Source organism: Triturus cristatus, chromosome 7 (assembly GCF_964204655.1).
Source record: "Triturus cristatus chromosome 7, aTriCri1.1, whole genome shotgun sequence".
NCBI lineage: Eukaryota > Metazoa > Chordata > Amphibia > Caudata > Salamandridae > Triturus > Triturus cristatus.
The window spans coordinates 1,729,789,906-1,729,801,472 of NC_140590.1; the positions used below are offsets into that span (position 1 = coordinate 1,729,789,906).

Genomic DNA, 11,567 nt, shown 5'->3' on the forward strand with positions numbered 1-11,567 from the left:
TAGAAAAGAGCAACATTAGTATGCAGAAGAAATTACCAATATACCAGTCACATGATATGTCAATACGTAAGATTACCAAATACATAGTGTCCTACTTCCAAAGGTAAATGTATGTAAATCTACACATGTATATTTCCTCTCACAGCTTGTAGTAACTGTACTACTTTTGGCCATTTACCATTTCTGGAGTGTAAAGTTACCCCCTACAATAGGGTTAGACAAATATATGAGTGAACATTTACTATTAACTTTTTAATGTAGGCGGAGGTCTCCAATATAAGTCTGGGGATCTCCCTATGGTACATTATAAGGAAAATAAAAATGTTTATTAGACTTTAAAAACAATAGTAAATGAATTTAAAATATTTATTTGAAAATAAATTCTACAGTACTATTAACCGCTTCGGTGCTCATGACAAGCCCGGCTCGTCATGAGGCACAGTGGAGCAGTGCTCATGATGAGCTGGGCTCGTCATAATGGTCGCGGCCCGCCCACGCGCGATTGATTCCCCGCTTGTGCGGGAGAATCAATCAGTGGGCAGGGTCGTGACGAGCTCAGCTCGTCATGAGCACAGCTCGTCATGAGCACAGCTCTACTGTGCCTCATGACGAGCTGGGCTCGTCATGAGCACAGCGCCACCGCCGCACCGCTGGGGAATTACCCCCGCATGGAAGGGGTTAATCTAATTTTGAATAAAAAGTATAACTAGTTTATATTAAAATAAAACTTTTTTTTAAGATTTAGTAAAAAAAACATGTAAAGAAAATTGCTTACATTTATTTTTTGTTTTAATAATTACTAAACATTATGTACAGAATTAATTTTAATATTAAAAATAAAGTTATATCTAAGTGTACATTAAAAATGGTATACAAATTAATACTGATTTTTCATTTATATATTTTTGTTAAATAAATTTAATGGACATTTATTTTTAAAAGACACATGTACCTGCATTAGAAATTTTGAATTCCTAATTGCGATTCCATGCAAATCACAATTAGTAAATTGCAATTCCAAATGTATGAACTCTATTGAGTTTTATTTGGGGTTCCCACTGGGTTGCAAATAGACCTACCTCATTAATATCCTGGGACTGGCACCTCCTTTCAGACAGCGCTCTCATTAATATTCATGAGGTATTCATGAGGTAGTTTACAATTTGCGACTGATTGTGAAGCACTAAAAACACAGGAAGGAAAATGGAATGTGTTTCAGAAAGAAAAATGAAACGTTTCAGCTTCATTTTTCAAGACTAGGCAGTGGTCCATGGAACCACTGCCTGCTCTTAAAAACAATTTTTTTGCAACCATTCTCAAAGGAGAAGGGGTCCCTTGGAATGTTTTGCGACCACATTTCATGCATGCCACAGCGATTCAGTTTTAGGGAGGGATGCCCTTATTAGAACATTTCATAATACCGAATCTCAAAACACAAATTGCAATTCAGTAGCAAGATACTGAATCACAATTTGGGCTTTGTATATCCCAAAATGCATTTTTCCTGTGGCAAATGGCCTGACTCTGCAAATCAGGCTGTTTGTGACAGGAAAGATTATTTGTACACGTGGTCCATAATAACTAGTTTCAAGTTTAAATTTATTATGTTTTTGGCTCTCTTATGAGGGCCACATAAAATAAACACACAATTATACAACAATACTTACAATAAAATCACAAAAAGACGGATGAGAAGGTAATACATCATATTCTCTGGTCAAGTAATCGTCTAATATTTCTCTATGTATCATTTAATAAATATCTAAAAACCCTTTAAAAAAGTTAAAAATTTTAAAACAAAACATTTCATTTGGCGGACAATAAAGTGCGTGGAAGAAGGTATTTACATTTAAAATTCCTAATTGTAAACAAATAGGTTTTAACCATTTATAACGCAATGAGCGTAAAGCGGGACAAATAAACAAGACGTGATTACGATCCTGTACAGTATTATGACAAAGATTACATATTGGAGATACACCATACCATTTAGCTAAGAGGAGATTTAGTGGGAGCAAATCTTGTCTTAAAAGGTACCATAACCTACGGACTCTGTGGGGGATATTCCATGTAAGGTATTGTTGTGCCAGCTTTGGTGTGTATGTATTTAGAAGAAGTTGCCTTTCTGTTTTTCCTTGTTGGGCAATCATATCCAATTTATAACTGAGTTCCCAAGATGGAATTTTTAATTTAGACTTTAGTTCAGAGGGAGTAAGTAAAAACAAAGTGCTTACATCCAACTCTAACAGAGTTACTGCTTTTCTAAAGTTTTTTACTAACAGGGAAAACTCGTTAAAATTGCCCAGAAGCTCATTTTTAATGGCTTCCCGTAAGGAATCCGTTTTACCTCTAGCTAAGCAAGCTACCCACCTTACCAGGGCAATCAACCCATGTACCCAACAACTTCGGAGTCAGAATTCCAGTCTGCATGAGGATACAGAACAAGCTGTGTTGAAAGAAGTAATTCTTCTTAATATCTTTCCTTCCATTCTATGTAAAAATCCCCAATGTTTTAACTCCACTAATTCTAACCCATACAGTAAGGTTGCGGGAATCTTTGCCCTAAATACATCCAAAAATAGTGTGAAATGTCTCTTCCCTGTAGCATTGTACAAGGAGCATAACCCCATACCATGAGCTAATGCTTTACGCGAATTATGGTCTGTATGGGGTTTCTCACTTAGGTTTGCAGAGATTATTTTACCTAAGAAGGTATAGGTTTTAACCACCTCTAGATTATGTCCGCCTATGGCCCATCTATAATTTTCAGACCTACATTTTTTCTTTCCGAAAATACACATGATTTTACTTTTCGAAGCATTAATCTTCATGTAATTTGCTTCTGCGAATTGATTTAATGCATGTAAGCGGTTAGACAAGCCCTTCGGGGTTAAGTCTAATATGAGGATATCATCTGCATACATTAAAATTGATACTGATGATCCTCCAATTATCGGGGCTATCCCACCGCACACTGAAATGGAAGAAGGAAGGTCTGCCGTATAAAGAGAAAACAATATAGGGGCCAGTATGCACCCTTGTTTCAGCCCATTAGGAGAAGGAATAGATTGAGACAGACCTCTTTCTCCGCCTTGTAGTACCTTACACCACGTGTTCGAGTGAAGAGATTTTACAAGTTCAAGTAACTGTAACGGCATGCCTAAAGTAGCAAGCTTTCTCCACAGCGTTGGACGGTCCACCTTATCGAACGCTGTGGAGAAATCAATGAATGCCGCATATATTCCACCACCACGAACACGTACGTATTTATCAACGATCACCTGTAATGCTGTTAAATTATCAAGTGTACCATGCTCTTTACGGAATCCAGTTTGTTCCAAGGGTAAAATGTCATTTAGTTCTATGCATTCAGAAATTAAAATCAAAAGACATTTAGCAAAGATTTTCCCTATAGAGTCCAATAGAGCTATTAGACGATAATTCCCAGGATTATCCCGCTCTCCCTTTTTAAATATAGGAATTAATATACTTCCCCTCCAAGAATTAGGGACTGATCTCGATAGAAAGCAGGCATGAAATACTGGAAGGAGAATCCTACTCCAGGAAGTGACATCTTGCTTTATTATTGACATGGGCAGCTCGTCTGGACCCATAGCTCCGGAAGCACTCATACTCTTTATCACTAAAGCAATAGTTTTCTCAGTCGGAAGCTCTATATTAGGCTGACTATTCGGGGCTAGGTCCCAGTTGTCACCTCTACGCTGTTAGGGGCATACAAACTAGATATAAATAATATCCAGACATCTTCAGCAATAGAGATGGGGATGGGGGAAGTTCTTACCTCACATCCTTTCCCTATTAGGGACCAGAATTCTCTAGATTTATTAAAGGCCGATGCCTCTCTTAACCTAATCCAGAGAGAATCTTCTTTTTCTCTTTTTAATTTTGTTCTAAATCTAGCTCTCCTTCTTCTTAATAAGGCTATCTTATGCTCATTTTCCTTAGTCCTGCTAAGGTACTGTTGCCTCACAAGTTTATTTATTTCCTTATTTAGGGGTAATAATATACTGGGAGGGAAATATAACTTCTTAGGATTTCTTAAATTCTTAGCTCTCGTGGTGAGCTTTTTCTTAAAAATTTCAAAATATAAGAATTCCCTACCCTGCCATTCGTCTAATTCAAGTAAGGTTTGGGCAAGAATATTTTGTACATCTTTCATAGTGGAAGGGTCCCAGAAGCACCTTCCTGACTTGCAATGAATAGAAACACCTTTATTAATTATAGACCAGGAATCAGTATCTGGGGGTTGTAATGAGACAGTTATATTAATCACATTATGGTCGCTCAAGCAGGATTGAGAGATCACCATGTCCTGAATATAAAAAAAATGAATCATAATCCGTAATTACGTAATCCAGGATGGATTCACCCCTAAATGAATATGTGTAAACTTAGCCGGAGTGTCAGAAGGCTTCCTACCATTTACGATTAGCCCCTCTAAATAACTGAGTTCTTCAAATAATATCTTTCCTCTTTTATTAGTTTTTATTTTACTAGGAAAGATTGCTTGGGGTATATTATATGCTTCTTCCTTAAATTTACTTCTAAACATATCTATACTAGAAGTGGACACTTTGCTATTTAGGTCACCCATAAGTAAGATATATGGAGGCTGATCAAGCTCTAGTAATTGTTTTACATAAGAAAACATTCGCTTCAGGACGATATTAAAAATATCTTCAGGTGGTATATATGCATTTAGGATTACAAGAGAAGTCCGTCTACCTGCAGACGCTAGATTATTGATAGTTATTGATTGAAAAAGATTACTAGTGTCCTTATAATGGCAAAATTGCCATTGTAATGAATTTGATAAAAAACAGGCTATTCCACCTTTCGCATGACCTTTTTTTGAGGGTAAGGCGGCGGCCTCAAAGACAAAATAGTCTTTCCCCCCATAAAGGAAATCTTTACACCATGTTTCCTGAATACATAGCACATCTGCATTCAAAGAGAATAGATAATCAAACTTCTGTGGACAATTATATAATCCTGCCGCATTCCAGGATATGATTTTTAATTGTCTGTTAAAGATGTAGAAGCGGTCTTAAATTATTCGATGTATTATTAGATAAAACTCCTGGGAGCCAATTCCAGTGTTGATTATCTTCTGTTAAGGGAGTAACCAAATTCTCAGGGGGAGAAAGTACCTGAGAAACCATACGCTTTCCTCTAGAGACCCGTATCTTTAGATCTTTAATATGGATGGTCGGGTCTTCTTGCCGAAAACCCAGCTCTGAAACTCCTTTTCTAAAGAACGTATGCTTTCCATTATTAAGAAAGGGTAACACGTCAATCCCTCTACGTTGGAATGTTTCCGCTTGTTGAAGGACAAGATTAGCAATTATTTTTTAACAAAATTTTACCCTTACACGTGGCCCATTTTCAAACCTTATTACTGAAACCAAATCAATATCACTTGACAAAATAAGTTTTAAGCTTTCAATATCCTTGAAGGAATTGAGCAACCATGATCTGTTCATATTAAGGTCTGAATCAAATAAGGGAAGAAAATCCAGTGACAGGGTATCCACACATGGATTAGAAGTTTTTAGTGGTACAGTAGTTAAATTTGTGGTCACATGAGCTGAAGGCCAAAAAGTAGATGCCGATGGATTAAGTACCCTTATTACAGTAGGCATATTACTTGTAACTTCATCCATTGGTACCGGAGGCTCTATCCCACCAACCTCGGAACATAGGACTCCCCCATTCATAGTGCTGACATCAAGGGGACCTTCGACTATAGGGTTGGTGAGACAACCAGCAACCTCGATAGAGGAAGTATCCAATAATAAACTATCTGGAGTTTCTATAACATCAAGTACTTCTGTATTTACATGCTTTTGAAAAATAATTTGCCTCTGTCTTTTCTTCTTATATTTGCGAACAGGTTTCCTATTTTTCCCTTTGTTCTTTCTACTTTTTTCTATTACTGTCCCCGTGGTCACTACGGATCCTTCAGGTTCTTTTTTATCCTGAATAAAAATGGGAAAAAGTTCGTTTCCAGCGGTTGGATTAACCACTGCCAAATGTTCTTCCTTCAAAGTCGGTTCCAACTCTTTCCTCAAATTTAAAGAAAGTGGAGTAGGAGTCATTGAGGGCTCATGAATGTCTACTTTTACTGACATCCCCACTGGTACATTTTTTCTTAATGGAATATTACTATCAGGAACATTCTGGACAACGGGTTCGATAGGGAAAATAGACCCGTTCTCAGCATTTTTGACAGTTAATACTTTCAATATTTCAGTAACTGAGTCCAGAATACAGTCAGTGCTCCCAACAAATTTACCCAATAAAACTAATATGGAGGTCAATAAATGTTCAAGTGCTATCAGAGAATTGGAAATTGGATTTTCATTTTTTATATATTCAGGTGCAGTGAGAGAGCAAATACCTGATAAATTGAATTGCGGAGATTTCAAATCACTCTGCAATGAAAGAATGTCATTAGATGTAATAGAAGGAGTGCTACTATATAACAATAATCCTGATGGCGTTGCTCCATTTAAGGAAATACTAGGATCAGGCTGTTTCAAGATTCTCTCGCCCATATAGCGACCACACAACTCTAGATCAATACTAGACGGAATAGAGATTTCTTTTATATCCACCTCCTGATTTTCTGTACCCTTAAGAGTGTTAAACTGAAAACCTTTCGAATCTGCTTTCATAAGGTCAGGATTGTCTCCTTTAGAGAAACATACTGGGATATCTACATCTTTAGTTAGGAATGGGGTGGAAGAGTCTTTTTCCGTAGTTAACATAGGGTTAGTATCGGTCGCTACTTCTAACTGCGGTTCCGTCGTAGTTATCATCTCATCGTCAGTGATGACTGGAACTTCCGTATATTTGTTCTCTGGTTTTTCCCATAGTTAACTATGTAATAATAACTAAATTAAGTTTAACTTCAGTTCCTACGGGGTTTTATTTTAAGTCCCTGCCCCCATTATTTTCTGTGGGTGGGCCATGTGTGGGGCTGGACTTACTCCAAGACTGATATATCGTATATATGCAATCTCAGTGCTCACTTCCACATAAAAGAAACAGTGAATACGTTGATTTCATTCTTCACTGTTGACATTTGTCCAAGATGGTGACTACTGAGACTAATGGCCTCCTTTAGAGTTTGGCTGATGAGTTATTCTGTCAAAAGTGGATGATATCCTGTCCACAATATTGCAAGTGTATTATGTCCAATGACACTTGTAATAAGTCTCTGTCTGCAAGCCGTAATGTGTAGGTGAGTTTGCCATCACTGGATATCATTTTGAACTCGAATAAACAACCACCTGCACTACACAAGTACATGGTAATACCAAAATGCAAAATCCTCATTCATTTTTCATGGGCTTTTTTAAGAAGCACTTCTGCAAATACTGTTGAACGAAACTACACCGAATTTTGCAGGAAGCTAGATCATGGTCTGCAGATTGTGCTTTTAGTGATTTGGTGTAAATACTTTCACTAGGTGCAAAATATTTGTATATCTGCACGGTTGGGCCCGCAAGAGTCTCATAGGAGTCTCGCTAGAGAGCAAATTTAAAACGTGAACATTCTGATGGGCACAGGGAGCTATTTTTCACTTGGGCCATCTCACTGACTTCCGCGGGAGCAAGCACCCTGATTGGCAGCAACATTTTTCTCCTGTTTCTTGCAGCCAGCCATTACAGGAAAAGAAAAAAGTATACAAGGGGCAGTGCAGGGATACCACCCTGCCCCTTTAGGCCCTGTGGCGGGTACCAAGAAGTACCCTCCTGTGACACATGACCCTTCTCCCTGAACCTTCAAAGCCCCCAGGAATCCCATCCCGGGGGTGATTACTTACAAAATAGTGGAAGGGATTCTGGCAACGCTATCCCATAGGGCCGGCTTACTAACTGTGTCCCAGGGAGCCCATCCCCGGGACACAGTAGTTTTTCTCCCTCACTATCGCGGGCAGGGAAGCATGTTAGCTCCCATCTGGTGGAAGCATTTTTTAAATCTGCAGTTAAACTTGAGCAAACCCAACAGCCCTGATTATCAGTTAAGAAGATAATTCTGTCCCTTGCTTAAATCCCTGTTTGCACATGGGACAGGTTGATGAGTTTGGTTTATTTCACACATCGTGTTAAATGATCCAGTGTTTGTTGAACTTTGGCAGGTCACACCTGCCAAAATTTAACAGGGGATATGTGTACAGTATATACAGTAGCATGCAGATTTTGGTGTCTTAAACACTAAAATATGCATGTTATTCCCCAAAAACTCGAAATAGGTGCTACTTATCGCACCAGATGAATAATGAACCCCAGCCTATCATTATTTACCAGGTGTGGTATATAAAGGAGCTTTCAGAATGCTGGGCAGACCTGTGAACCACAGACCCACTCACACACCTATCCACACAACCACTCATACAACCACTCACAAACCCATTCACAGACCCATACAACTTCTCACACAACCACCAACTTATACATAGAGCCACACACACATCCAAACACTCACGCAGCCCCTCGCACAACCACTCATTCACCCATACAACTAATCATTCAATAACTCACCCATGTAGCCACTCACAAAGCCACACACTCACCCGTAGAGCTAGTCACACACCCACTTATTCACCTATACAGGTTCACAGCACAGCCACTCGCTCACTCGTACAATCACTTATACAATCACTTACATACCCATTCACACATCCATTCAAGCACTCACAAATATGCTCACTCACCCATTCAGCCATTCACACAAACACTCACTTTCCAATACAGCCACTCACACACTAATTCACTTAAACAAGCACCCACTCAAACAGCCACTCCCAGTCATTCACAATACAGCCATTCAGATACCCACTCATTCACCCATATAATCACTCACACGCATACTCAACCATCCATAAAGCTACTCTCACACCCACTCACTCACCACTACAGCCACTGAAACACCCACTTACTCACCATACATCCACTCATTCACAGATACACAGTCACATAGCCACTCACAAAATCCACATCCATTACACATCCACTTGTACACCCATTCAGCCACTCACATACCCACTCACACACCCATACACCTATTCACATATCCACTTATACACCCATACTGCTACTCAGACATCCACTCACACAACAGATACATACAGTCACACAGCCACTCACAAAATATATGTTTGAAATAGCATCACTCAGTAGTACTCCTAGGGGCATTTTTATAAAGAGCTCACACCGCTGTGGCGTCAATTTTTTTTTATGCAGTGGCAGTGCTTTCTTTGCTCCATTTTTACAAGGTGATGCATCTAGGCAGATGCATCACTTTTCATCGGTCTATGTCAGTATTTACCTTTGGAATCAACTGCATCTCATCAGTAATATATGCAAGGTAGGCATTCCCACCTAAAATCCCATGTAAACCTGACACAGTGGTATTTATAACGTTTCCCAAAAAAATGTGCACTGTGGAGAAGAGAGCTGCTGTGCTAGCAATGCATCAAAATTAATGATCCTCAAAAACACAGGTGATCACATGATCGGAAGGAATACGCAACTCGGACCAGATTTGCGAATTCACTCAAATATACATCCAAACTTTGCCTTTTGATTGGATACATTAAGAGCCCACCCTTGCACATGAAAAACCACACCCAAAAGCAGTTTCTTCTCCAGTGAAGTCTCTGAAAGGAGGATAGAGAGCCAGTACTGCTCTGCATTTGCGCAATAGTTGAAGCTACATCATCCGTCGAAGATAGGCATCCTCAACCTGTTGAGGATTAGGAGAAAGGCACACCACCTCACCGAAAAGAAAGTGATGTGTAGAAGCACTTTACTATACCTTTTTGGGAAAAGAAGATAACAGCAAGATATGTGCAGTGCAATATTTGTAACATGCAGTTATCCAGAGGCACTTCTAAGAAGTATTCAGATGGGACAATTTCAGATGGGACAATTTCCATGTGGAAGCACCTAAAACAATTCATGAAATGGTCTACAACCAGATGATGTGAGAGAAAGCAGGTTCTGCAGGACAGTTGACCTATACAGCAGCCTTGGGACAACCATCATCAGCCGCAGTCATTACAATACCAGATGCCTGAAAGGAATTGAGTACATGGTTATTCACTGCGCAAAATGCACCAAGCTTGTCACTGTAAAAACGTCCTCTGTGGGTGCATTCTTGCATACAGTTAAGAAACATCACAGTTTTTTTTGCTTCGAGTGACTGGAATGTTTTGCAGCCTCCTTTACGACCGTTCAGCTGGCGCTCCACAGGCACGCAAAAGGCACATCAAAGGGAAGCATGTCTGTGCCGGACCACCTCATGGGTGATGTCCAGCACTACAACCCCTGACCCTCCTGCCCCCTGAAGATAATCCATTGCCGAGCTCTACACCCTCGACCTCAGATAGCATAACAAACATGCCACGGCACCAACCCATACTCTACAGGAGGGCCTTTCACCTGTACCCACTGCCACTTCACCGGCCACAGCACGCACATCAGCCACTGACCAGCCCCACCCCAAACACACCATAGACAACACCTAAAAACTCACATGCACTTTTCTCAACAAATGCTCACTATGCTAGCATTCCACTGAATTATGGGACCTCATCCCCGCCCTCAAACCCAACATTGTCTTCCTCACTGAGACCTGGCTTAACCCCAAGTCCACCCCAGATATTGCCCCGAGTATCTTATTGGATGCATTAGTGTTTGGATGGGGTTGTCAGTGTCTCTATTGCTGTATGCATGGGTATGTCATTGTCTGCCTTGGTAAGACTCTGGGTGTGTCAGTGTGCACATCAGTGTTTACCTGGGTGTGTTAATGGATGCATTTGTGTTTGGCTGGGTGTCTCAGTGTCTTCATTGCTGAATGCCTGGGTGTTTAGGTGTCTGCATTGTATGTCTCTAGGTCTGTCAGTCTATGCATCGGTGTGTGCCTGGGTGTGTCAGGGTTTGTGTCAATGTGTGCCTGGGTGTGTTAGTCTATTTATCTGTGTCTGCCTGGGTGTGTTAGCATATGCATCAGTGGGAGCCTGGGTGTGTTATCGGATGCATTATTGTTTGGCTAAGTGTGTCTGTGTCTGCAGTGCTTTATGTCTAGGTGTGTCAGTGTCTGTATTGGTAAGTACCTGGGTGTGTCAGTGTATGAACCAGTTTGTGCCTTGGTGTGTCAGTATATACACCAGTGTGTGCCTGGGTGTGTTAGTGTATGCATTAGTGTGTGCCTAGTTCTGTTAGTGTATGCATCAGTGTGTGCCTGGGTGTTTTAGTGTATGCAAGAATATGCACCTGAGTGTGTTAGAGTATATGTGTCTGTCCGGGTGTTTTAGTGTATTTATCAGTATGTGCCTAGGTGTGTTAGCATATGCATTAGTGTGAGCTTGGGTATGTCAGTGTATGCATCAATGTATGCCTGAGTGTGCCATTGGTCACATTCCTGTTTGGCTGGGTGTGCCTGTGTCTGCATTGCTGTATGCCTGGGTGTGTCAGTGTCCGTATTGTGTGCCCATGGGTGTGTCAGTGTGTGTGTCAGTGTACGACTGATGTCTT

General features: G+C 40.2%; 1 protein-coding gene across 1 annotated transcript in view; it reads right to left on the bottom strand.

Moving 5' to 3' along the window:
- The window catches only part of LOC146812912 (natural killer cells antigen CD94-like), a 139,277-nt gene extending 132,435 nt beyond the window's left edge, over nucleotides 1-6,842 (bottom strand). The window contains exon 1 of the mRNA XM_085615226.1: nucleotides 6,545-6,842. Coding sequence (XP_085471352.1) covers nucleotides 6,545-6,842 — 298 coding nt within the window. The remainder of the gene's footprint in view (nucleotides 1-6,544) is intronic.
- Nucleotides 6,843-11,567: the final 4,725 nt, after the last annotated feature.